We start from the raw sequence: 24,255 nt of genomic DNA, 5'->3' as shown, positions 1-24,255 counted from the left end.
AGGAGACGTGGCTTCGCCTCGCTATCTAAGCACACGCAAAGATCTGGCTGGTCAAAGAGCCGCATTGGGCCTCCTCCGTAGCCTAACCTGCAGAAGCAGAGCTGCTCTGAAAGGCGTGCTGCCTTGGTGTGACTGCCTTGCTAACTCCGAAAGGCAACGGCATGTGTTTCAGGCAATGTTTCTAACCGCTGAACTGTCATCCTCCTCTAGGGACAGAATGGGAAAGAGAGTCAGTGGCAGCAGAGGGGTAAAGCTTATTGCTCTAGTTCACCCACCGAAGTATTTCGTGCCTCTTGCATGCATGTACTCTGGAAATCAGCTTCTGAAGCCCTACATAAAGCAGTATTTAATTCCCGGAAAGCTGCTTAATTCTCCACAGAATTCCTTAACACAGCTTCTGAGAGGAGTATCTTGCCTGCTGTGGACTCATTGGCCCAAGCCTTTGTATCACGCAGCCCTCGGGATAGCGAAAGGTAGATCTAGTCCCGGCCTGGGGAGCTATGTGGGGAGCTTTTCTAAGCCGAATGTGTCTTTTAAGAGGCACAGGAGGAAAGAGGAAAAGGAGAAAAGAGTATGTGGAAAAATAGGAACTAGATGATTCAGGGCAAAGGAGAAGGGAAATGTAAGAACCCAGAAGAGAGAATAGAAAGATTAAGGAAGGAGAAGAAATGGTTCCTAATGAAGCCCGTAGAGCAAGAAGTGGGGGTTGCAGAAGGGATGCAGTGTGTGGTCCCTGCGGTCTGCTGCGTCGCTGGGCTCCCCAGCTCCCTATGACCCATACGTTGCATATGGGGATTAGTTTTACTTCATATTTACTTCCTGGCGTTTAGCCGGTGGCCATCTGATAAGGGGGGCGTTTTTAGGGTAAGTGCTATTATTTTTACAAGCTCAGGGTTTACTGTCATTGTTCGATTTGGAAAATGTGGACTGGCTGAATGGGCTTGTTGCTTTGGTAGGGGATTACAATAACACCCGGAAGCTCGCGAGTGCCTCTGACAGATGTGCTGGCGGCCTGCCACTGCGTGAAGGGTGCGGCTCTGACTGACAACTTGCAATTATGTTATGATGAATGGTTCTGATGTGTGTTCAAGAGAAAACCACTTTCTAGAAAGTGAAAGTTGTGCATACGGTTCCTATAAAGTGAGTCTTAAGAAAGGCCCTAACTTCTATTTTTTGCTGGAATAACCAACTTGGATCCCCCTTTCTGTCAAACTTTTTCTGGTTTTGATAAATAAGGGCCAAGCCAAAGTTTATGTGGGGAAAGTTAGCTTTGGCCCATTTTGGCTTAAGAAATGCTTTATCTGCATTTTTAGTCAAACTGACATCATCATTGTAGAGATATACATATGCATACACACAGAGACATACTTAAACATATACACATGACTGTGCAGTAGCCAACAAGTTCATCAAAGCAAATCCATTGAGCAAAAAACCACTTTTCTGTCAGGGGTATAATTCACCCATCAGTAGGCCTGCGTAGCTCATGTTAGTGTTAATGGGCGTTTCAGCCACACACCAAAGAGAGAATGTACCCACAGAAGGCTTGTAAATGATCTCGTTCTTTACTAGATTTAATCCAGATTTTAACAACGTGGTACTGTTAGAGTCGCCGCCCCTGAGCAGCACGGTGCAGAACAGCTCCCGTGCAGGAGGGCACCTGGCGCCCTGTCCCTGGCAGGTGGTTGCCGAACGTGCTTGATGCAGGCTGACTCTGTATCATTTTCCAAGGCATGGACTGTATCTAGTAGCTGATAGGAACTGTATAATTTTGGGACCGTTAGGGGTAACGTTGCCTGCTACAGTTATGATGTTGTGAATTGAAACCAAAACACCTGCAAAATGATGGAAATTGGGCTCTTAGATTAGGGCATGCCATGTAAGCAAGGAGCAGGAGGTTGTAAAGGTCGTGTTTACAAAAACCTAAATTCTGTTTGATTTGAATGAACATAAGAACATGTGTATCTGACAATGTTGATTACAGATATGTTTTTGGATGCAAAATTAGTGGTTTACAAGTTGTCTTTGTGTGGTTTTTTGTTTGGCCAAACTCTGCCGACCCTTTCTTTGGAACACTGGTCCTTGTTGTCTCTGATATGAAGTGATGGAAACAACTTCTTCAAAAAATGTAGTTTTGCTCAAAACTGCAGTCTAGAATTTAGGTGGAAAGACCTCATAGTATTCAAATTTTTAATCTAGACTTTGCTAAATTTAACACTTAGAGAGGAATTGCTCAGCAGCCTGATCCAACATGGCGATTTCTGCATGACTTTGCAGTAAGCAATTCTTGTGGTTTTCCTGTGCATTTGTTGGACATACTTGTTCTTCTTCTCTAATCATTCTCTACTGTTCAATACAGTAGAGAGTTAACTTTTTAGGGCCTGAATCTCTACTGTCATGCCTCTTGTGAAAAATTATTCCACTAGTGCAAAAAGAGTGTAAAAAAATCAAAATGAATGGGAGTATTTTACCGTTAGTTTGTGAATAGCTGCACAAGGTAAAGGACTGCGGTGATTTGAATTCCCCGCCCTGCGTTCCGGGACTAATTGCCTATCGTCTTAGGTGCTGAGTAGTCCGATTAATATTTTTTGGAAGAAGGGGTATATTATTGTCTTTGTACCAAAGTTCACTTTTATGCTACTGTTTCTAAGATAACAAACCAATTAGGGAGTTGCATTTTGCTGAAGAGGTGAATACATTATTTCTTGCCAGCTAAAAAGCTCTGGGGCAATACTGGATTATATCTGAATATGGGATAGTTCACTGAAAAGAGCTGCTGTTCCTAAAATTCAAGATCTCCTCACAACTGTGCTTAGCTGTCTAAACCTGGCAGCGGTCTAATTGCAGACCTTAAAACATTTCCCGGTGAGTTCAGCATGCGGGGAATATGCCAGCAGCTCGGCGGCCTGGAGCCACCTGCTTGCCTGGGGAAAAGCTCTGCCTCTACCTTCTTCCTCACTCCCTTTCACAGGCAAAGGCACGTTGTCCAGGGACCATTGGCTTAGGCTGAACACTCACAGAGAGAGAGGTTCGCTCTGATTGAGCTCTGGAGTTACAAGACACATGTAGCCTTGGAAGAAGAAAGGAATGAAATAAAGGAAACCATTGCATGTAGTTTAGGCCACCGAGTTCTGAAGAATCTCTGAGTTTTACTAGAATTAGCGAAGGTGATTCCTTATGATTTTTCCCGAGCCCTCCATCAGGACGTTGTGCTAGGTGTTACGGTGGGTTAGGAGAGGGAAAACAACAGTGCTTGTCCCAGAGAGCTCCCAGTCACATCTTGTGATGAGAGAGAACAGGTGAAAACATGAGAGGAGGGGAAAAGCAGGCCCCGCTGACAATGCTGGTGGCATGCTTGGTCTGCGGAGCAGCCACCTGCCCAGCCGTCCATAAGGTGCTGTAAATTATACCTTGCCCATAAGTAAGTGTTTAAAAAAAGCCTAAGGAACCAGAGCTGTGTAACTTGTGATGCTTGAGACTGCCTTCCTCTGCCTAAAGCTGTCGTGTTTATATTAATAGTGTGAGAGTGCAAATACAGGGAGCAGGGCTTAGGCAGGTTTGCAGGCCAGCGATTAGAAAAATGATTAGCTGACAGGAAGACTCTGTGGCTGTCCACGTACGATGAGTTCTGAGAGCAATGTCAAGATAAAAATCCCAGTGAGATAATTCTCATGTGGAATAAAGACAATGAAAATGCAACAAGAAGATAAGAGATTAATCTCAACTTTAATTTATGTAAACACAAATTAGATGGACCAAACATTTCCGTAAGCACGTGGAGAACCTGGCAGCAGCCCAAACTTTTGCTTTGGGCTTGAAAATAAGAAGCCTTAACTGTTCGGCCTTTTCACTGCATGTATGAAGCATTGCAGCCACGCTACTTTGTGTGCATGAAATCCATACATACAACCTAGCATACAAAGCACCTACCCTTACAAATCATTGGTTTTCTGTGCATTGGGGTCAGGCAGGTTGCTCTGAAAGGCTGGAAGTGTAACTTACAGGTAAGAAATGAGTGGATCCTGTTGTGAATTTTATTATTCCTGCAGGACAAGTGCCATATACTATGATCTATTGAATGTAACAGGAATCAAATCTTCACCCGTTACTTCTGCACTGAATTTGATAATATATTTAAATGAAAAAATAATATCATACTTTTCCAGTACACTGAACGGTTTAACATTGTAACATGGGTATTTTCTGCTGCGGCCTGTTCTTTGGAATGGGTACGTTTAGCTCCTTGGCCAGAACGTATAATTGAGCAATCTTTTGTGTCGGGGTTATTCCGATAACATGAAACTTTCTTTTGGCCCTGAATATGAGAAAAATCCTTCTAAACAACTGAGTCTTTGTTAGATTGTGTTTTGCATTTGTTTAAAGAGTATATCATAAAATAGCATTAATCTCTACAAAGTACCTGTGAAGAATTTCAGCCATGCTTAAATTTTCTTGGGAGTTATGCAGCTAAAATTCAGCTCATTAATTTCAACTGTTATAAGTATACAGTCTGGATTAAATCAACAAGAGCAAGGAGGCTAAATGTTTAAGACAGAAATCCTGTAAATTATCTTTGTTGCCTGCAGTATAATTCTTAGTGAGGACTGTGACGTAACTCTCTAGAGCCCCGTTGCCTATTTCTTGCTTGTAGTGAGGAAACTTCTGGAAAAGAAAGGTCATTTATTAGCAAAGTAGGAAATACAGAACCACTCAAAATAGACAGCACGAGCTTGCAGTGGTTTCCTTTCCACAGCTGTGAAGATTTAACTGCACTGAGTATGTATTTATTTTCTTGGATAGCACATTTTGGGATGAGAACTCCCTAAATATTATTAAATCTGCTCTCAGATGTTCGCAAAAGACCCCCATTTTCTTACCCTGTGAAATTTATTGTATTACTGTGCTACATATTTTAGGACAATATGTATGGTGATGAGTTTGTGCCTTAGCTTTGGGGGCAAGCCTTCTCTGCCCAGAAACGCTCGGTGGGTTAGCGGCTCAAGTAGCATATTGCGCTGTTAGCTCGCGTGCCCTACGGAGCCAGGGCGGCCTGTACAGGTGTGGCAGCCGGCGCTGGGGGTATGCCAAGACACGCTCTGTCAGGAGAGCAGAATGCCTTGTAGCTGCTGCAGGAGGTTGACCACGCTAGGACAGGGTGCAGCATGCGTTTCTTTATAAACACGTGAGTGCTTGAACTGGTGAAGTCCAGCGTGGAGCAATCCCAGCCCAGTCCCTTGCCCACCTTCTCTTTAATTCAGCATGATCAGTGCCCACAAATCACCATCGTTTCCAAATCTGCCTACTAAATCTGATTTCTAAAGGTTCGAACTCTGTATAAGCATAGGTTTAAAAATGTTTTAATTTTGCAGAGTATCCACATAACTAGTGAATAGCTTTCTTTGAATACCCAACAGAACTTACGGGTTTTTAAGTGAAAACAGTTTTTGTTTGCATATAGCTAAGGGTACAACTTTCACGTACATGGATAAATACTACTTTTCCTCCCCAAAAATTCTGTTTTGCTGAGTTCACTAACAGGATGACCCTCAATGAATATGAAGTTATCCAGTATTTTGTTATATCCTCACTGGTCAAAGTGACTCCTTGGGGTCTGTTTATCGCCTCTTGTTCAAGGTGTACTCTGCAGACACGGATATTACCCAACAGGTTTTCCGGCATATTCTATAAATGCTCTACAAACATGAAGTACCTTCTCAAAGTCTTTGTAAATGGGAAAAAAGGGTAGTCTGTGTATTCGCTTTACAGATATAGGACTGAGACATAGTGTGACTTCAGAAACATCACTGATTTATCGGTTGTCCATTTTGAGGTGTTCAGGTCCTGATTTTTTTTTCCAGAGGACTTAACTTTGTGTAGCAGTTTATATATAGCCATATATATTGCAGTCTCAGTGTTTACACGGGCTTGAGCTGCAGCTGTGAATGCTCAGCAGTAGCTCGAATGCAACCCTAAGTTTTTAAAATCAAGCTCCCAGAAAATAAAGTGTGATAACTGGAAAACCTTCATTTCTTCTTTGCAGTGCCCCCCCCTCATTCATGTTATTTCTTCTGACTTCTGCAATGAAACATGGCCACTGATCCTATGGACAACAGCCTCCTTTGCTCCACAGTCCCAGTTTATGTTTTTGTCTGGGGTTGTCCTGTGTGCTGAATGTAGCAAGAATCCTATAAAAAGTTGTGTACATTATTTTTTAATTGTACATTTTTTTTAGGGATGAATTAAGATTGCCTGGACAACTTTAGTTCTTGCATTTCCATATCTTTTCAGTAGTGGACTCTACAACATTAATAATGCTCTTTTACAAGAAAAAATAGAAAAGGTAGCTAATTTTCAGCTCCATGTATATAGGGAAATGAAAATTTGAAGATATTATTCTTGAGGACATTGATGTATTCCTTTCTTAAATGTTTTCACAGATTTGTAGTAAACCCGCTATTGTTCCTGAATGTATATCCATGGCAAGTAGATCATTGCTTATAAGATCTGTAAACCTTTTGAAGCTCCATTTGCTGGAGTTATTTCAGGAAAGTCTTACTTGTTCTATATTTCAATGATAGTAAGTTTAAGTGAAAATGTTATTAGTATAAAGGAGGCAGTAGAACTGATTTTGCCGGTATATTTTGGTGTCCCGGAAAAGACTACATCATGTGCCATAGAGACCTTCAGAAATGGTAAATAGAGAGGAGATTCTAGCTATTGTTTTCATTCCTTTGCATCCTTGTTTGAAGTCATTTCAAATCAAGAGCATATTATTTTGCTTTCTTTGTATTATATTTTTACATACAAAAGCCCCCTAAGGATTTCTCATGAAAAATTCTTTTTGTTATACAATTGTTTTAATTTCGGAATATTTTATGTAAGAGCTGAGTTAAGATTTTTATACACAGTATTAAGAAGCCTTCAAATCATTAAACAGATGTTTATTACTGCATTATTAGGGTAATGAGTAGAACATGATTTGGGGGAACAAAATAGAGGTCTTTTGAATCATCCATGTTTTGTTCATAAATCATCTGGTGTCACAAAATTTCCGAGGAACATTAATCAGTTTAATAGAAACCCTGTTTTCTTGCTTTTCAGGAAGTTCCCTCCATTTTCTGCCCCCAAACCAACCTGGTGTGAAGGAGCACACACTTTATTTTTCGATTACCTTTGGTTTAAGACGTTCTTATTCCTCCAAACCTGTACTAACATTTTCGTGTTCATTTTACAAAATTTCTAATACTGTAGAAGGCCAGGAACTACATACAAGAAAACTGTATGTAGACTAGACATTCACTTATAACCCAACTGTACCAAATTTGGTGGTGAATTTGGTGAATTTTGTGACCTGTTGAATACTGTATATTCCCTAATAGGCAAGTGTCTGCTTTATAACACCATCGTGTAGGTGCTGTTAGTTGGCATTTCACTTGATAGGAGAAAAGGCAGTGGCATAAATGGCTATCTGTGCTACCGTATCACCCCTTCTGTTGAGACGGGATCCTCTGCTTGCTTCAGCCTGGTGGGAGAGTGTGGGAGAGCTGCTGCTCACGGAGGCCGGGCACTGCGCTCGTCGCAGAGCTGAACGTGGGCGCCGTGTGTCCTGGAGCGTCCTGCCTGGAGAAGAAGGGCGTTACCTATCCGGAGGCCATATGCTGTAGGAATTGTTTCACAGTAGTGTAACAACGAGAGGTTTCCAGATTAAGTTCTCCATCGTTTGCTTGAGTAACAATGAGGGGAATGTCACTGCAACTCCCAAGTGTTTGCAGAGAGTGCTTACCATGGAGGAAAGTGAATTGTTCAGAGTTAGAAAAGGGCTATAGCAAGGGAGTGGTGGTATGAGATTGAGAGAATGGATAATTAGGCCAAATACTGGGACAAATTTCAACTCTGTTAGAGACTAAGTAGGCTTTGGTGGAGCTATGCTGCTGGATTCTAGGAAAGATGCTGGCTCAGCCCATTCTTCTTTTCCACACGGAGAAAAACAAAAGAATCTATCCTCTAGGGATGGTCCGTACAGTATGGTGGGAAGGCAAAGAAAAATAACAGCGATCTGAAGAGCTGTTTCCATTAGCACAACTTTCTCCCATCAGAAAATAACAAATGCAAATCCTATTGATTCTGTTACTTTTGCTGATAAATACATAATAAGAGACAGCAAAATAAGCATATCGTTCTCCTTTAATGTGTCATTTTATGCTCAGCGACTGCAAGTGAATTGCACTCCCCTTTTCCTAACTGTCCCTGATTGCTGTTGTATAAAGTCTGAGACTATCTCTTATCAATATTACATGTTCACTTAGGAGGTAAATAGAGGTGCACATACTTGGGGAAAAGGTGATTACATAGAATGTACTGTATACAGTCATTGTAATGCAAGTAAGGCAGTGACATATACTTCAATGAATACAGCCAATCTAACAGTAAAATGTACCTCATAATGGCAAGGAAACTTTAAGGTGGAAGAATGAAATGTATGTGTGATTTTGACAGACTTAAAAGATATTTCTCTTCTACTAATATGCCAAAACATTGCATCCAAGCGATTGCCCTGACATTGCAGAGAGCTGCTTTTCACACGCGCAGTGTATCGTCTAGTGCAGTCTTCGTGAAATTAACATTTTCCTGGAGTAATCACACACAATTAAGTGACCAAGTAGTTCTGAGGCAATACAACTGTATTTCACAGGAACTAAATATATTTCTTCACACTGATCCTGCATGTTTTAGTTGAGCAGTCATTAGCATGTTTATAATGGTTCTAATTTAGCACAACATTTTCTGAATTTTATCCTTGAGTCATTTACAAATTGTTCATATTGAGTAAACAAAGGAAACAGATTGCATTTTATACTTAGTAATTTATCTGAAAGAAGAGGGGAGGGTTAATTGTCTGAAAGTTTTGCTCTGTTTGGGGAAGTGATTCTAGTCTTGCATTGCTTGGCACACAATGCCTCTCTCCCTCTGTTCTGGGAAAAAAAAAGAAAAAAAAAAGAAGAGGAAAGAATGGAGGAGTGAGTAAAATGAAAAATTAGGAGCAGGACAAGATTGGCCACTCCCAAAGGGGAGTGTGGAGCAGAACTGGAGCTGGCACGAGATTATCTAAAACAGTTGGTGCATTCCTTAATGATCAAGTGCTTGAGAAGTCCAGCTCTCTCTCACAGAGCATCTGTGTTGATGTTTATATCAGTGCCCTGCTGTATGGGAAAAGCATGCTTTCTCTTGTTGCTTTTCTAAAAATAGTGTGGCATATAGCATTGTATGAGTTATTTTAAGAGAACAAAAACATTTGGAAGGTTAAAGGTTCTGCTTTTTAATAAATAAATAAAAATAAAGGTCAGAACTGTATCTCGGTTATTCTTTACATGGAATTCAGAGTTCTTTTTATCTAGACTTGTGCACGAAGCCTCTTACTGGAGAATTTCTGTTGAAACAAGCCATCTTAGGCAGAGTGGGTACAAGCTTCAGACTCTCTGCAGTTTTTCCCCCTCGCCACATCTTAGAAAGCAAGTTTGGAAATTACCCCCAGATAAATTCCAGTGCTTCTATTTAGAAAGTCTGTTGTTTCATGCAAGATCTAGACCAGTCAAGGAGCGCAAATGAATTCAGAGGAAAACCAGAACATTTTAATGTCTAATTATTTTTAGTGAGCTTAGAGAGTTTTAATTAAAAGTTAAGAGAGCTCTCCAAGCTCTTACAGTTCTAATTTTATCATATTGTGGAAATCTTGTCACCATGAAAAAATATACAGCAGTTGGCAGATTTACTTGGTTCCCTGTCCTAAACAAAACTGTAGTGTAGGTAGTCAGCAGTCCGTTGCATTTACATTATTGCTCTTGCAAGCAAACATCTACTGTGAGCTGAATCTCTTTTATGTATAGTTGTATGTAGAAAGGCCTTTTTGTGCTGCACGCCCACTCTTTTGGTTTGTGTGCTTTACGGTAGTGCCTACAGCTTGCATTCGGGATCAAGACCATGCTCTAATTCACGATCAGAACGTGCGCTAGGTGTTCAGCAAAAGCCTCGTGAGACGCACGCTGCACGGTGCCGGAGACGGCACAGCCTGAATAGCCGAGTCGGGCACGGAGGTGGATGGAAAAGAGTCGTGTGAGAGGAGGGAGGGAGTGCCCGGCCGGGACTGCCTGGCTCCTTCGTGGTGGAACCGGGTAGAGAACTGAGGAGAGAACTCGACCGTAGGTTGCAGTAAATGCAGCAAAAGCGATTAGCAGGTTTTCCTGTTCCACATGTCATATTGTTCGTTTTTGTGTTGTGAGTGTGCTTTTCTTTTTCACAAATTTGGTTTTTGAAGAGTTATTAAATCGACAACATCTTGGAAAGTTGGTCAAAGAAATCAGTTTACTGGCTAACGACGTGTCTGAAATGCCTTATATTTTAATTTTCTGTTAGACCATGACAATTAATTACTGTTGGATAGAAATATGGAAATTGGCAGGGCTGAGATGAGATTCTCCTGACCTGCCTTTCTAGCGACAGTGAGATCGAAGCCAAGCTCCTTATGAATGAGAGGCAGTGGCAGTACACTGCAGCTATGGATGTTGAGCCTTCGGGCTGATTTTTGATTAGTTTTGTATTGTTGCTGTCTCTTTTTCTTTTATTTAAAGTTTATTGAAACAGAAAAGGATAATTTGTATTTGAAAGAATAAGAAAAGTAGCTATGGCAACAAAGAATTTATTTTAGTAGCATTACACAAACTTTACATTCTAGGACTGAAAAAAAAGAGATAGTACCATACTGCAGTTAAGTTTCTGATAGTCATGGTTAAATTATATTTTTATTTCTCAAATCATGAATGTAAATGTAAAGTCCTTAATTTCCTCTCTAATTGCTATTAGGTTATAAAATCTTGTTCTAGCAAAGTGAAATAAATTAAGCTTTTGCTTTTCCCTTTAATACTGAAATGTTACAGTTTGCATGTAATTTTAAAATACATATTACAAAGACTGAAAACCAGGAAATACTTTTATGATACAGACCTGTGCTAGGTGGTTCTTTATCTCAAGGAAATCTGGAGGGCAGTGAATTCACAAAAGGCATGTAATCAAGCTGTCGGCATGCACTCGGAGATGGATCAGTTAGTAAGTCAGAGGTCCAACTATTCTACGCAGCTATATTAAAACTGATCACCAGATTAAAAAAAAATGCTACATTTTCTGAATAATTCACATTTTATAAATGAATCTAATAACAACACCAATGGACATGGAGTTCTAGGTTATTTGTAAGTAACAAACAGTGACTGGGTAAATATAAACTATGCCTGACTTCTACTCAAGAATATTTGTAGAATACTGATTTTATTTAGATTTTTCTACCTTCTACTGGATTTAGTATTCTATGAAGAATGCCAAAACAAACTCTCCTCTTTCACATGCACAGCGGTATTACTTATTATTATTATTACTATTATTAGGTCCTCAGCATCACCTACCTGAGAAAGCACGTTCTCACTTGAGGCATGAGGGAAGATGTGTAAAGGCACAGTAGGGAACAAGGTAACAAAATGCCAGCCACTGTAATGGCTGTTTGCACCTCCCTCGTTTTGGGGACCAAAACCAGCTTTTCTCTTGCAGCAGAATTTCACTGAGATAGGCCTTGTAAGAACAGAGGTGACTGTCCCAAAGAGTTCATAATCTTATTTAATAGTCTTTCAAAGAAAAAAACACTTTTTCTCTAACAAATATTTCATAGACACTCACAGGGTAATTTCACTGGCACTGTTTTTCTCATGCGATATAGACTTGAATGAAGCATTTAAACTCATTTGAAAAAGGCTAACCCAAAGGACGCATCTTCTCCTGTGGAGCTGAAGGCAAATAAATGTAATGAAAGTAGCTAAGAGAATATAGAATATTAAAGATGGAGGAACTTGCATATTGTTATATTGTCCCAAAGCTTGCAAAAATATAATACATTCACCTTTATTTGGCAATATCTACTGCACTGTAATGAGTTACAACTATAGACTAAGTTCTGACACAGAGACAAAGGTGACACTGAATGTATAGCATTGTTCTTCCGAAATGCAGAAATGAAGCTTAGCCTCCTCTGCCAAGGATCTGGGCATATTTTAAAATAGTTTCTTTTGGAGTGTGCCTGATTTCTCTTCTACTTCCTCTACCTTGTCTTTTCCAGTGCCTCTTTCCTGAAGATGTAACAGTTTAGATGCATGTAGAAAAATGTCACGTATACCTTTGATTGAATTATATTTCTGTATTGTCTATGGACTTGCTGTGCATTTGCAATCATTATTAATAAATCAGTGTGCTTTTGTCTTCTGTCACAAAGTAATGTATGTATTCAGAAAGAATTGTATGCAAAACAAGTCATGTTTTAGAACTCATATCATTAATAATTATCAGTTTGCAGTATTGTTACAACATGTTTTGAGGGAAGCTTATTATAAAAGAAATAACAAGGCACTGCACAGTAGCAAGAAAGAGACAGTTCAGTTCATCACCGGTATGGGTGTTATAAATATGCCAGTCTGTACTATAGTGTTTTATTAAGTCTCAGAAAGTCAAAGCTGATTTGAAATAATAATGTCTGACAGTCAGTTCTTTGAAGTTTTGCTGCTGCACTCTCACATTTAGTCTTTCTTTTATGTATGACTTTACCATAAAAAACAAAAACACACACACGGCATGAGCGCTTTTTTTTCCATATCTGTGTTTCAAAGAAAGTAATAAGAGGCTACTTCAGGGAATTAAACCAAAAAATCAACTCACCCAATTGATGAGAATAGGTGCTGGACACTGTAAGGTCATGCAGCAAGCATGTAAGCTATAGCTGGGGTTGCTAACTTGTTGAACTCTATAAAAATGAAAATAAAAACATTTTTTTAAAAAAAAGGGAAGGAAAAGAGACAAGAGGCAAAAGCTATCCTTGATCGGAACAAGATGACTTTCATGTAGGCAGAAGAAGTTAAGAGCTTGGCTGTGCTGGCTAGCACACTCGTTCTTCATCCCAGCCCCGCAACAAAGAGCTGGATTCCATCCATTCCATGACTGATTGATTACCCAATGGACAAATGTTAATTCTTTTCATCGATGCTTTGTCATTGTGGAGAGATGCTTTTCATCTAACACCTATAGGTTTTTTCTCTCCCTTTTTTTTTGTGCTTATTTATCTTTTAACGATCTCTTCTCATTCACCTTTACAAAACTGTTTTGTCTAATAAAATTCTCACAGTACTCTAAACTCCTTTACTCTGCAATTAAAATTGCTAACCAAGTATGTAACAAACCGTGATATTAAATAATGCTTACTGATTTCATTTAGTCATCCCAGTCTAATTATGCTTAACCTGTTTGCTGTCCTTGAAAGAAATTTTTTTCCTAGTTTATAACAGAAAAATATAAAAGATCAGAATCTGTGTGGTGTTAATATAATAGATTGCTCCAGTGCAACTGCGTGAGTTTGATGTTAGATGTGTCAGTGCTAAATATGCTGCTTAGTCTATGGCATAAACCCAACCGTAGTTTATAATAAAGTCAGTGATAAGAGCTGAAAATGTATAAATGCTGATTTTTTTCTTTGCTTCTTTTATAATTGTCTTTAACTGGAATATCCCTGAATTTTGCAAATGCCCTGACCCGCAAGGCTTTGGAAGGGTTGCGAAGTGGAGCCTCAGTACAGGGAGACTGATGCAGTGCAGATGTGAATTCGGGCGTCTTCAATGTTCAGTGCTGGATTGCGAGTCGATGCTTTGTTTCTGTAATGAATCATATCAGAAAATGAATCAATATGGATGAAGACATTTTACTGATGTCAGAAGACTTTGTAGATTTTATATGTATGTGAAAAACTGATTTTCAGTAAGAAAAGAAGGAAAAATGCCTTTCTTTTTCCCAAACCTTTTCAAAATGTGTGTATTCGTGAACACAGAATACAGAACTTGAAGGGAGACATGCCTTTCAAGTATAAACCATTATATTTAGATTCGTGTCTAATGTGAAGGACCTCTGGAGAGCTTTAACGCATAGCGTGATTTTAAATTCTAAAAATTATGCATATTAACCCTGCTAATTAAAAATTTACAGGAATTTCAAAGGAGCTACATTTACAGTGCTATACAAAAAGTTTATTAAAAGACTCATTGTGTATTTTTGTAATTTTTCCAGTAGGAAAATAAAGTAGCTATAGGTTGTGTAGTCAGATATCTTATTTAGAGAATTTGAATGGCATAGTAGTGTTTAAAGAAATTCTTCTTAAGGAATTCTTCAGGCATTTAAAGAGACAGAAATCGTAACTGGCAGTGTGATTATATGAAAAAGAAGGCACAGAGACTGACCTGTTTTACATTCCAATTCTTTCTAAGTCCATCTTTAGAAATGTGCTTCTTTCCTCTTACTTAATATAAGAATACTACAGATAAACACGCACATTTTTAAGAAAAGTAAGAGAAGAAATAAAACAAGTGCTTCAAGGAAAAAATTTTATTAACTCTTGTGATATAATTGTTTCTTTTTTAATTTAAACATTTTTCCTTTTTTATATGAATCGATGAAAATAGCTAAAAAGCATTAAAATACATAATTTATAGCAAACATCAAAATAAAACTCTAAAGCTCTTTTTTGCAGGGATGAGGGGTCTGAAATTTTGGCAGGGGAGAAACACAAACATCTTTTTAAACTAATGATGATATCACAAAAAAGAACAAATTATAATGTTCTATTGATAATTGATGGTTATTTCTTGGTTCTTCTATTATCAGGCCAGAACTCATAAAAGTAATAAGTGCCTGTTATTGTTAAAAGTAAATTGTTATTATATAACAAGTATTTTAACACTGCCTATTGCAACTTACAGCTCCTTAATTTTGTTTCTTTTATAGAAAGATATAATTAGTAAATAAATTAGCTTTTCTACTGAAATATTACTTCAAAAACATTTACTAGCTGTCTTGCCTTTCTGCAGAGGCTTGTACGGCAAAAATGTGTTGCAGTTAAAACCTGATCTGTTGATAGTTACAGTTGGGTATGCTTTCAACTGGTTTTGTTTTTTTGTTTTTTCCAAATGAGGGATGATAATGCAAATTTGTAGTGTGAAACTATTTGCATCCTAGAATGTGATTGTCCATCTGACCTTTTTTCTTCCTTGAACTTCTCCCTACTAGTCTCTACCTCCTCCTTTCATGACCTCTTGCAAGGCTCCTCCTCTCTCTGGCTATTTCTAGAGTGCTCTGAGGTGGAACAAACTGTTACCTGTGGTATAGATGCTATCTGAGATACAAGTCTTAACTTGGGCTTTTTGTGTTTGTTTTTACTTGTGTGAGTGCTTCTAATGGGACTGCTGACATGAGAATGTGAGCCAGGATTTGGCCTTTACTCTGCTAGTAGCTAACAGAAGATATGTGGGGCTGAATTCTGCCTTCTTGTACACCCAAGTTTTAATTCTTACGTGACTGGAGTGGTACCAGGGCAAATGTTGCCAAAATTTGGAACTTTATTAGGTTTTAGGAAGTATTGTCTAGATTGATACGCAGTGTGCACAAATGGCAGCTTGGGTGGAGGGTTTCTAACAGGCTTAGCAGATGGGTGTTTCCAGCATATCCAAGTAACCACAAGGTGCTCAGCACCACCCAGAATGATGTGTGCTCTTACAATGAAGGCTGTTTGCAAAGACTCATTTAAGAATAGACTTGCATTTAAATCATGTTTTGGTGTCTTGTTAAACCGAGCTTATGTGTTTCCCAGGAGTTTAGCATAGCCATTGGCAATGAGTCTGTGTACCCAGGAAAATACAGGCACAGTGTTTTGGGGAGACTGCACTGGCCGTACTGCCTGGGAAGGCGGCAAGAGGGTTCGGCTGTGTGGAAATGTCTCTCTGAACCGAGGCTATAAAGGTGTGAGACTCTGGATCGTGACATCAGCCATGAGAAGTCCCATCTTAAAAATCACCTTTTGCAAGTTATCTGGAAGGTCATGTATAATTTGGACTTTGTAGTCAGTCAGTTAGCTCAATTTAGGGACTGCAAAAAACCTTTAGATTTTATTCAAGAGTCTGCTATGCTCAATAGCAAGTTTTCTAGTGGAAATGAGGTTTGTTCCTATGCAACTTACTGAAGCCAACCTTCTACTTTCTCCTAAGTGTAATGACTTCAGTGACAGTTTTGCCAGAAGAAGGCCTCCTCGGCTGGGGCAAAGATTTGAAAAGTAGTCAGAACTGTGAGTTATGAAAGCAGATCTTCTAATGATTGCGTGTTGTTTGTCGTGCACTGGGAAAAATTCTGATACTGCGAACATCCAATATGTAGAGTGCTGTTATGAATTCCATGGAGGCATTATATGAATAACTTTTACATTGACATGGGTATAAAAATGGTTTCAGATGACACTGCATGCCAAATTTCTAAAAAAAGCTTCTAAATCTTCATGTATAATTTTGAGTGTACAATCATTCTCAAATGAAAAAGACAGAATTTGTCTGTATACATTGGCAATCTATGCATGTAAATTGGCAGTTAGCATGCATAAATCCTGGACGAAATTTTTCTTTCAATTAGACCCTTGTTAAATCCATAGTAACTCCATTAACCTCAGTGCAATTACTTCGGATTGAAAATGTAGTTAAATGAGAACTCTGTTTGGCTACAAGTTCATTTCCTTTGAAAATATGGTCCAATTAGAACAGACAGAAAAGTTTTAACAGGAAGGTGACACCTGTTTTGCTAATCTGTAAGATTATATTAGATATATCTTCCTTTTTTTTTCCTAATAGATTCATCCTGCATGGAAAAGCTACTTTCTAAAGACTGGAAGGAGAAGATGGAAAAATTAAACACAAGTGATCTCCTTGGAGAAATTAAAGGTATGTCACTCAAATTTTAAATGTTAAAATATATTTTAAACACTCTTTCAAAGATTTTCTTAATGTTCAGAAAAATAATAGAAATAACAGTCATAATTTGAGCATGTTTTCCTCTTTCCGGCCAGCTCACCCAATCTTCTAATGTTTATCTTTAGAATGACAGAGGTCTTTGACAAATAAATAAATTAGAGCATGTAATAATCAGTTATAGGCAGTATCAAGAATGTTACGACAAACACCAGGTCAGTTACACTAGTTCATTGATATCAGTTATATATCTCAGTGTCCGAAGGAAGAGGAATAAACATCTTGAAAACATGGAGTTTTTAGTACTTGGTACTGTTTCTTCCCAATTGCATAAATTATATGTAGAAACTGCTTTCAGATTATAAAAAAGGATCATAGTTTGATCACTGTTTTAAACCTTTGATTGAAAATTGGAAATATACCACAGTGTATTTGTTTATATTCTCGCTGTTTCTGGGGAGGAAGAGAAACTCTGGATGCAATTCTGGAGCTCCTAAAATCAGCAGGAGTTTTATTGCTTGTATAGACAGGACATTCCAGTAAATCCAAGATTCGTCGGATCAGATGTCTAGTAAGACCAGAATTCCCTTGACAATTGAAGACCTTGTAGAGAACCTGGAGTGTTTTTTCCCCACCCACCAATTCTTCCATAGATTTTCCTATTGAAAAGAATTTCAGTGTTATTGATTAAGCAACAAATTGAAAATATGTGTTTGTGTGCTGTGAGCAGGGCTCATAAGGCATTTTTAAAGGGTACACAAGGTACCTAAGATTTATTTCTCTTTATTGGTATAATTTTCTTAAATAGCAACTACAGATATGTGGAAGGAAAGATCCAGGTGCATTATATTAATAAATCTTTACTAATATTAGAACAAAAAGAGAAATGTTATTTGATAAAAGTTGTTGCTTAGGGTTTTACATTTCCACTAGGGAAACTTAAGATAGTTACATTCATTTATTAAATAAACAGGGGAAAGACTGGCCCTTCTTTAGTAAGTAAGTTGTAATTGGTTTCTTCAGCTGATGCAAGACCAAAATCTATTTGTGTTTAGATATTTCTTTCTGTTGGATTTCTCTTGTAGAAGTATGACTTATATATTAGGCAGGTAAGAAACCCTATAGAAGTGTCAGTGGCAGAAATACAATATGCAGTTTGACAAAAACATGTTAATAAACAAAAGCTAACAAAAGACTGTAATAAACAAAGATAACAAAATTATGTCTTGAAATGATAGTCTATATAAAGCTGTATTGTCTCCCAATAGCGAGGAAAACACTGAATGCTTGTTTGTCCATTAATTGCACAATATAGCTACTGAGTCTCTAAATAGAAACTACTCGAATGCTATTAGTGAATCAGAATTAAAAGAGGTGGGATCTCTAACAATGCAGGATAATGTTCTTTATTCTTTGATATGGCAGATAAATTTTTTTCAAGAGCTTTCATTTACAAAAAACCTTCATTTTTCTGGGATTATGTTATTCCTCCTGTTTTCTTTGGATATATATCCACTGCAGAGTGAATTAGCAGAGTTCTTGCTCCTAATCCTTTCCTCATCTACCTACAAAGCATTCTCACCGAGGCTTGGAAGGTTTTCAGCCCATTCAACTGGCTTGTCTAGGGGTTTAAATCTATTAGCTGTGTAAAAAGAATCATCCAGTTTGGCTCACCAGATTTGAATGTTGACAGTCATTCAGCCAGTTTCCACCACTATCCTCATATACTCACGAGGACAGATACCTATTCCTGGAAGTCGTTTGGAAAGCAAAAAGGAGGCCTCAGCTTCAGTGTCAAGAACTATGGCTACCTGCCATTCCCCTGCTGGTGAGAGTGTGAGAGGACATGCACGAGAGAGGAAATAACAGTGGGATAGTTTTGGCGTATGGTTGTTAACATGTAGCAGAGGCTAATGCCGGTGGTTACATTATACACTGGTTATATGCTGTGCTGTGGTCATATCCACAGATGATGGGACAAAACGCCCTATTTTCTGCAGCCCTTAATGTCCTTGGTTTTTGTATTGGCGCTTGGCTTGGCATATCTGTAACTGACTGCTCAAAACTCTGTGGAGGAGCCATAATATAAATGAGAATCAGATACTAAGAATCTTATTTCTGTCCCTAGGAGATTAGATTGTTGAGCATTTTTCATCATATCCAGGTGTCCTAAAAGCCAGGTTGGTGTTGTGAGGCTGATGGGAACTGGAATGTAACTATGTGCTCCTCCCTTTCCCTTTCTCCCTTTCCCTCTTGTAATCTGAGTCACTGCGGGTTCCCCAGTGACGAAGGACGGGTAAACGGGTCCATCTGTGTAGCTTCCCCAAAGTCAGTCAGCCCTGCGCAGGCTGGTCGTTAAGAGCACGGTACCCAGCAGAACAGTAAGAGACCAGTCAGGGAACGAGCTCGTGAGACGGCCTGTGCTCCGCGGCTGTTTGCTCTCTCCCTCTGCAGCCTGTTGTCTCTTTTAGCTTCTCCGCGAAGCGCTGAGCTAGACATGACTGTATCTTTTGTTGGCGGACTCTCTCTGGAGGTCAGCTGGCACTGTTCATAGCGCTGGTTGCACTTAATGGGGCTATAATTCTTACACTTCTAAAGAGTTGTTTCTTGTGAAGTCTTTCATTATCCTTCATAGGATTACTGTGAAGAAGGAAAACTATTCCTATTCATGAATAAACTGTAATATAGAAAGATAAAGTTACTTGTACAAGGTCAATTAATGAGTTGAGAGTAGATCCTGGAGTCCTGCCTTCCCCAGTACAAAATACACTAAGAGTTCCTTTCTCTCATCCCTAGAAACCCTTCCTTAGCAGTCTTAATGTCTGCAATATTCATCTGTACTGCGAGCTGACTTTCAGCAAGACTCAGTGCTGAATCTTTGTACTGCCACTGCATTTAACATTTTTAATGAACAGCCAAAAATGCAAAGAAGGCACACACAAACTCAGAAGATAAAATAATGATGGCTGTTCTGCAGTGCTTTCCACTTACAGTTTTCAAACCTCTGTACAAAGGTATTAGTGTCATTTTAGAGTTGAAGAGAACAAGGTGCAGAGTTACATAGCAGGCTAGTGGCGGGTCTGGGCTGCTTTCCCCTCGCCTCCCAAGCCAGTTACGTAGCCCCTGCCTCCTAGCTGGCCTGCTTCTAGCTGATAGGGAAACTGTGGGCTACTGAGAAGGATCAGGCTAATAGCTGGGTATTAACTTACATTAGCATTTGTGGATCTTAAATTGTTTTCAGAGTAATCTCAGTAAGAAAAAAAAAAGTCATTCTAGCCAGTGGCAGCATGAAAACCGGAGTGCAGGAAGAAAGTAAAGCAAAGGAGGTGATCCAGAGAGAAGCGTACTTAAAAAAAAAAAAAAAAAAAAAAAACCTTATAATATCCAAGGTGGTAGATTTCCAAGATCATGAAGTTCATTTTCATAGCACTGAATGGATTTCAGTCAGGTAACTGGCAGGGCACGCTGAGGTCTGAAAGAACTACTTTTGAAAATGTGTCTTCTCTGGGATGGCAGGTATCATGTTGCTTAACTTGCATTACATTCCAAATCAATATATTTAACTGTTCGATATTTTTCACTTTTGTGCAGACTTACTTGCTGTTCATATTACTGAGAGTCTAACTTAAAGACATGAAGCAATGCAGTAAAAATAAATAAATGAGGTCATTAGGGAAAAAGTCTCAGTTTTAAGAAAACGAGGTGTGGTCCTGTGAGGAGCAGCTCTTTGCACTGACTGTTACTGGGAGTTGTTTATTTTAGAGAGAAGGCGTTGTTCTTGCGAAGGATAACCTGAGCACATACTCTTCCTCTGTGTCTGCACCGCTACCACCCTCCCCCCTCCAGGGAAAGAATAGCATCTCGGTTGTGGGAAGGAGGTTCACTAAGACTCAATGCCAGAAAAAAGGATGAAAGCAGCAGAAAAAATAATGTGCCCCTGACACAAACTGTTTCTATTCATATTTGGGAAGCAAACAGATGAGAAGAAAAGATAATTGGGTGAGAGAAACAAATAAAAAAATGGTGTTTTCTTGCTTTACCTTCTATATTTAGAACACAATAGTGTTAATCAAGATATAATTATAAACTATATCTATTAATACAACAAAAGCCAATATAAAAGTAGCAAACAGTGAAGCATTTATTTTTTCTTTAAGTGGGATTGTTCATATTCACAATTACTCTTGCATAGTGTGCTTCATTTGTAAAAGTGCTTCTTCTGAGTTTCTTTATTAGGATTTCAGTTATTGATAATGGGCCAGATTCTTCCTTGATTTCCAGCCAAACCAGCCATTGACTTCAGCGAGGTTGTATGAAACTCAGAAGAGCATTTGACAGAATGCTTTGTAGCCAAATTCCAGTGGTTAAATAAGTCTGCTTGTTCATTTGATATGTTTATAAATGAAACACATAGGTCAAATTTTCAAAGGTCTGTGAAACAGTTGAGCTGAGTTAAATGGCCTGCTCACCTAGAAAAAAAAGCTCGTATTTGCTCATGCTAATCATTTGATTGTATGCCAATTGCCGACATACGTGTGCATATACATTTTTGTAAGGTATAGAAGCAATTTGTGAGGCTTATGCCCAGCTTTTGCAGTTTTGTTCTTTTGTACAACAATTAGGATCAGCAAATACTTTTCATTCTAATTTTTTTTACCATGGGATTGACCACAAAGTGGTTCCGGGTTCTTTTCTAAATTTCCAGATATTTGGGTGCAAAGAGCTCTATCCTCACCCTCCCTCGCTGCATTTATTTTTGTTGCTTAGGTTGCTAGTTTTTCTTCACCAGCCACAGCTAGGCAGAGTAGCATCATTTATCACTATACAGAGTCTGTTTTAAGTTTTCTCTTTCTGTTCCAAATATAAATCTCTGGAATAGCATAGTCTTGCATGCATCAGGCAGTTGTCCCACTGAAATAGCCTGCAATGGTCTTTCTCAGCATGCAGAGTCTTTGAAGATCAAATAAAAAAGGTCAGTCTTTAAGTAACTTAAGCAACAATGTTATCGTGAAAGGGTCAGAATTGGTCTAACAGTCCTATAGAAGAGTGACTCCTGGGTCACCGGCTACCGTGTTACAAGTTAGTTCTCCGGCTCCCATTGGTGGTGTTTACAACTGAAACTCTCTGTATTTATAGGCATTGTGACTTGGATGTCACATGCTGTCTTTGTACAGTATCCTCTATTTTGGGAAGGACAGTGACTGATGTCCGTAACTCCATCCAGTACAGAAGCCTGCTTGCATTATGTTTCCCGTGCTTATTCCTTCCCATCTTGTACTCGTTACTCTATTAGAAAGAACCTTAAAACTCCTGTTCTGGATGGCACGTACAGATTTAATGGCCTCAAAATATTTGGTTAAGAGAGAGACAGTACGCCTGTTTCCTAAGGAGATGTTGCATTTAGAAAAACAAACCTACTTCACTCATTTGATAGTCTCCTTATAAGCTATAATGTAAACATTATTAAAAATCATATTTGTCCCTGATGTTAGAACACAGAAGAGATGGGAAGAAGTGTTTTCTAGGAGCATTTTTAGTGTGTGCATTAATTACTGGAGGAGAACAGTGAGTCACAACTGCTCAAATCTAGTAATTTAACACTATCCATTTCTGGAATAGTCTTGGAGGGAGTTTTGCATGAATGAATCCTTGATAAAGTTATGGTTTCTGTGTTTTCGCAGTGAATTAGATTCTTTTTCCTTAAAAGATGCAGGATTTACACAAAAACTTTAAACACTCTTTTTTTGCTTCCATTTTATAAAATTTATCTTCACAGGTGAGCTTTTGGGAGTTTTTGTTGTACTATATTTAGTGGGAAGACCATTTTGAGCAAAATAAATCTCCTGATGTTTTCCTGTAGCTCTGACCGGCAGTGTAGTCTGGGTTTGGTGTGATTAATTCTCAGTATACTTGCTGAACTTTGTTTTTCAGGAATGGCAAAGGTAAATAGCAGTCTGCTTTATAAATATAAATAAATAAATAAATAAATAAATAAATAAATAAAAGTCTTATATCACAGAAGCACTCAGAGGTTTTTAATTATGTCACTTTGTATGGCTATAGACATTTCAAAGCTCTCCTTTGTGCTCTCTGTTATAAACATATTTTATTTCTTTTGAAGTCTGTGTGATATACATACTAGCAATTAAAAACCCAGCTCAGGCTTTGAGACACAAGGTCTTCTTAATTAAAATTCAAACAAAAGCTACAAGCAAAAGCCCCACTATGTGATTAAGGTCTAAAGTGTTATGATACATTAGAATCATTGTTAACTGCTAGGATTTAAAAAATCAATACACAGGAAAAAGGATCAACTGGTTCCAATTAGTGAAACCAATGAAAGCATCCAAAAAAAACCCCAAAACAAAACAAAACAACCCAGAACTCCTACTCCCAGATCCTGAAGAAATTGGTCCTGATTAGAAATATACCACAGGCAATGGAGGTTTCTCGTAATATATTTATTACCATGATCCAGTGAAGTAATATGTTTAACTTTTATGTTGTAGCATAAATGTAGGCATTTTGTGTGATGTGTTGCAAAAGTTACATCTCCAGGTCTAACCTGACCTTCTAAATTAAGTGATACCTTGCTTTCTGAATGTCTGAGTATTTCACAAGTATATTCAATAGTTGATGTTTGCGTACTCTTCAGTCTGATTTGTGTGATGAAGGTAATTGACTCCAAAACAAAAATATTCTGGCTGAACTTACCACACCGCATAGTATCTACTTGTTATGAGTAAGACACCCATAAAATTAGTTAGACCGAAGGTATGAACCAGCTTAAATTATATCGTCCTATGTCATCTTGACTTTTGTTGATATGACATACATTTTTCTCCAGAACCTGGATCTGAATGGGCATACCCTGAGCTTTGCACACAGAGAGTAATTCTATGGAAATCCATGGCGCTGCTAACTGTACATAGTGCTATTATTTAAGTTATGTACATGTAAGATGTGGCAGGATTGAAGCTGCATTTAGGAAAAAAAAAATTGGTCACAGAGTTATATTTCAATGGCACCTATCACAGTTGTACCTGCTTCTAAAGTTAAAAATTAATGACTAATACCATTTATAGTTCTTAAAACTCTACAACTGTAAATTACATTGTAATCAGCCTTCCACATGAATCAAATTCTCCTCATCATTGGATACATTTTATAAACAGTACCAACTAGGATGCGTGCAGTAAATTCCCAGACACACAATGAACTTATTACTTATTGCAATCCTATATATGTATTTCTTACCTTCTTGGGGTATGTTTCTAAGCCCAACTATTCAGGACTAAATATTCAAACTCTGTTACTGCATTGAACTCACAGAGACATCTCACTTAGGTGTTCTGTTCCATGGAACTGCTACCCAAATATTGCACTAAGAAAG

The 24,255-nt window shown here is 38.5% G+C and overlaps 1 protein-coding gene across 18 annotated transcripts in view; it reads left to right on the top strand.

Annotated features, from left to right (window-relative positions):
- SOX6 (SRY-box transcription factor 6) overlaps positions 1–24,255 on the top strand; it is a 386,297-nt gene that overhangs the window by 190,404 nt on the left and 171,638 nt on the right. For all 18 annotated transcript variants that reach the window (XM_064513069.1, XM_026104417.2, XM_064513071.1 and 15 more), the window contains one exon: positions 16,746–16,835. In XM_064513069.1, the coding sequence (XP_064369139.1) occupies positions 16,746–16,835 (90 nt within the window). The remainder of the gene's footprint in view (positions 1–16,745; positions 16,836–24,255) is intronic.

The sequence above is a fragment of the Dromaius novaehollandiae genome, chromosome 5 (assembly GCF_036370855.1).
Source record: "Dromaius novaehollandiae isolate bDroNov1 chromosome 5, bDroNov1.hap1, whole genome shotgun sequence".
In the NCBI taxonomy this organism is placed as follows: Eukaryota; Metazoa; Chordata; class Aves; order Casuariiformes; family Dromaiidae; genus Dromaius; species Dromaius novaehollandiae.
The sequence above is the reverse complement of the archived record's forward strand: the minus strand, read 5'-3'. Positions and strand labels throughout refer to the sequence as shown.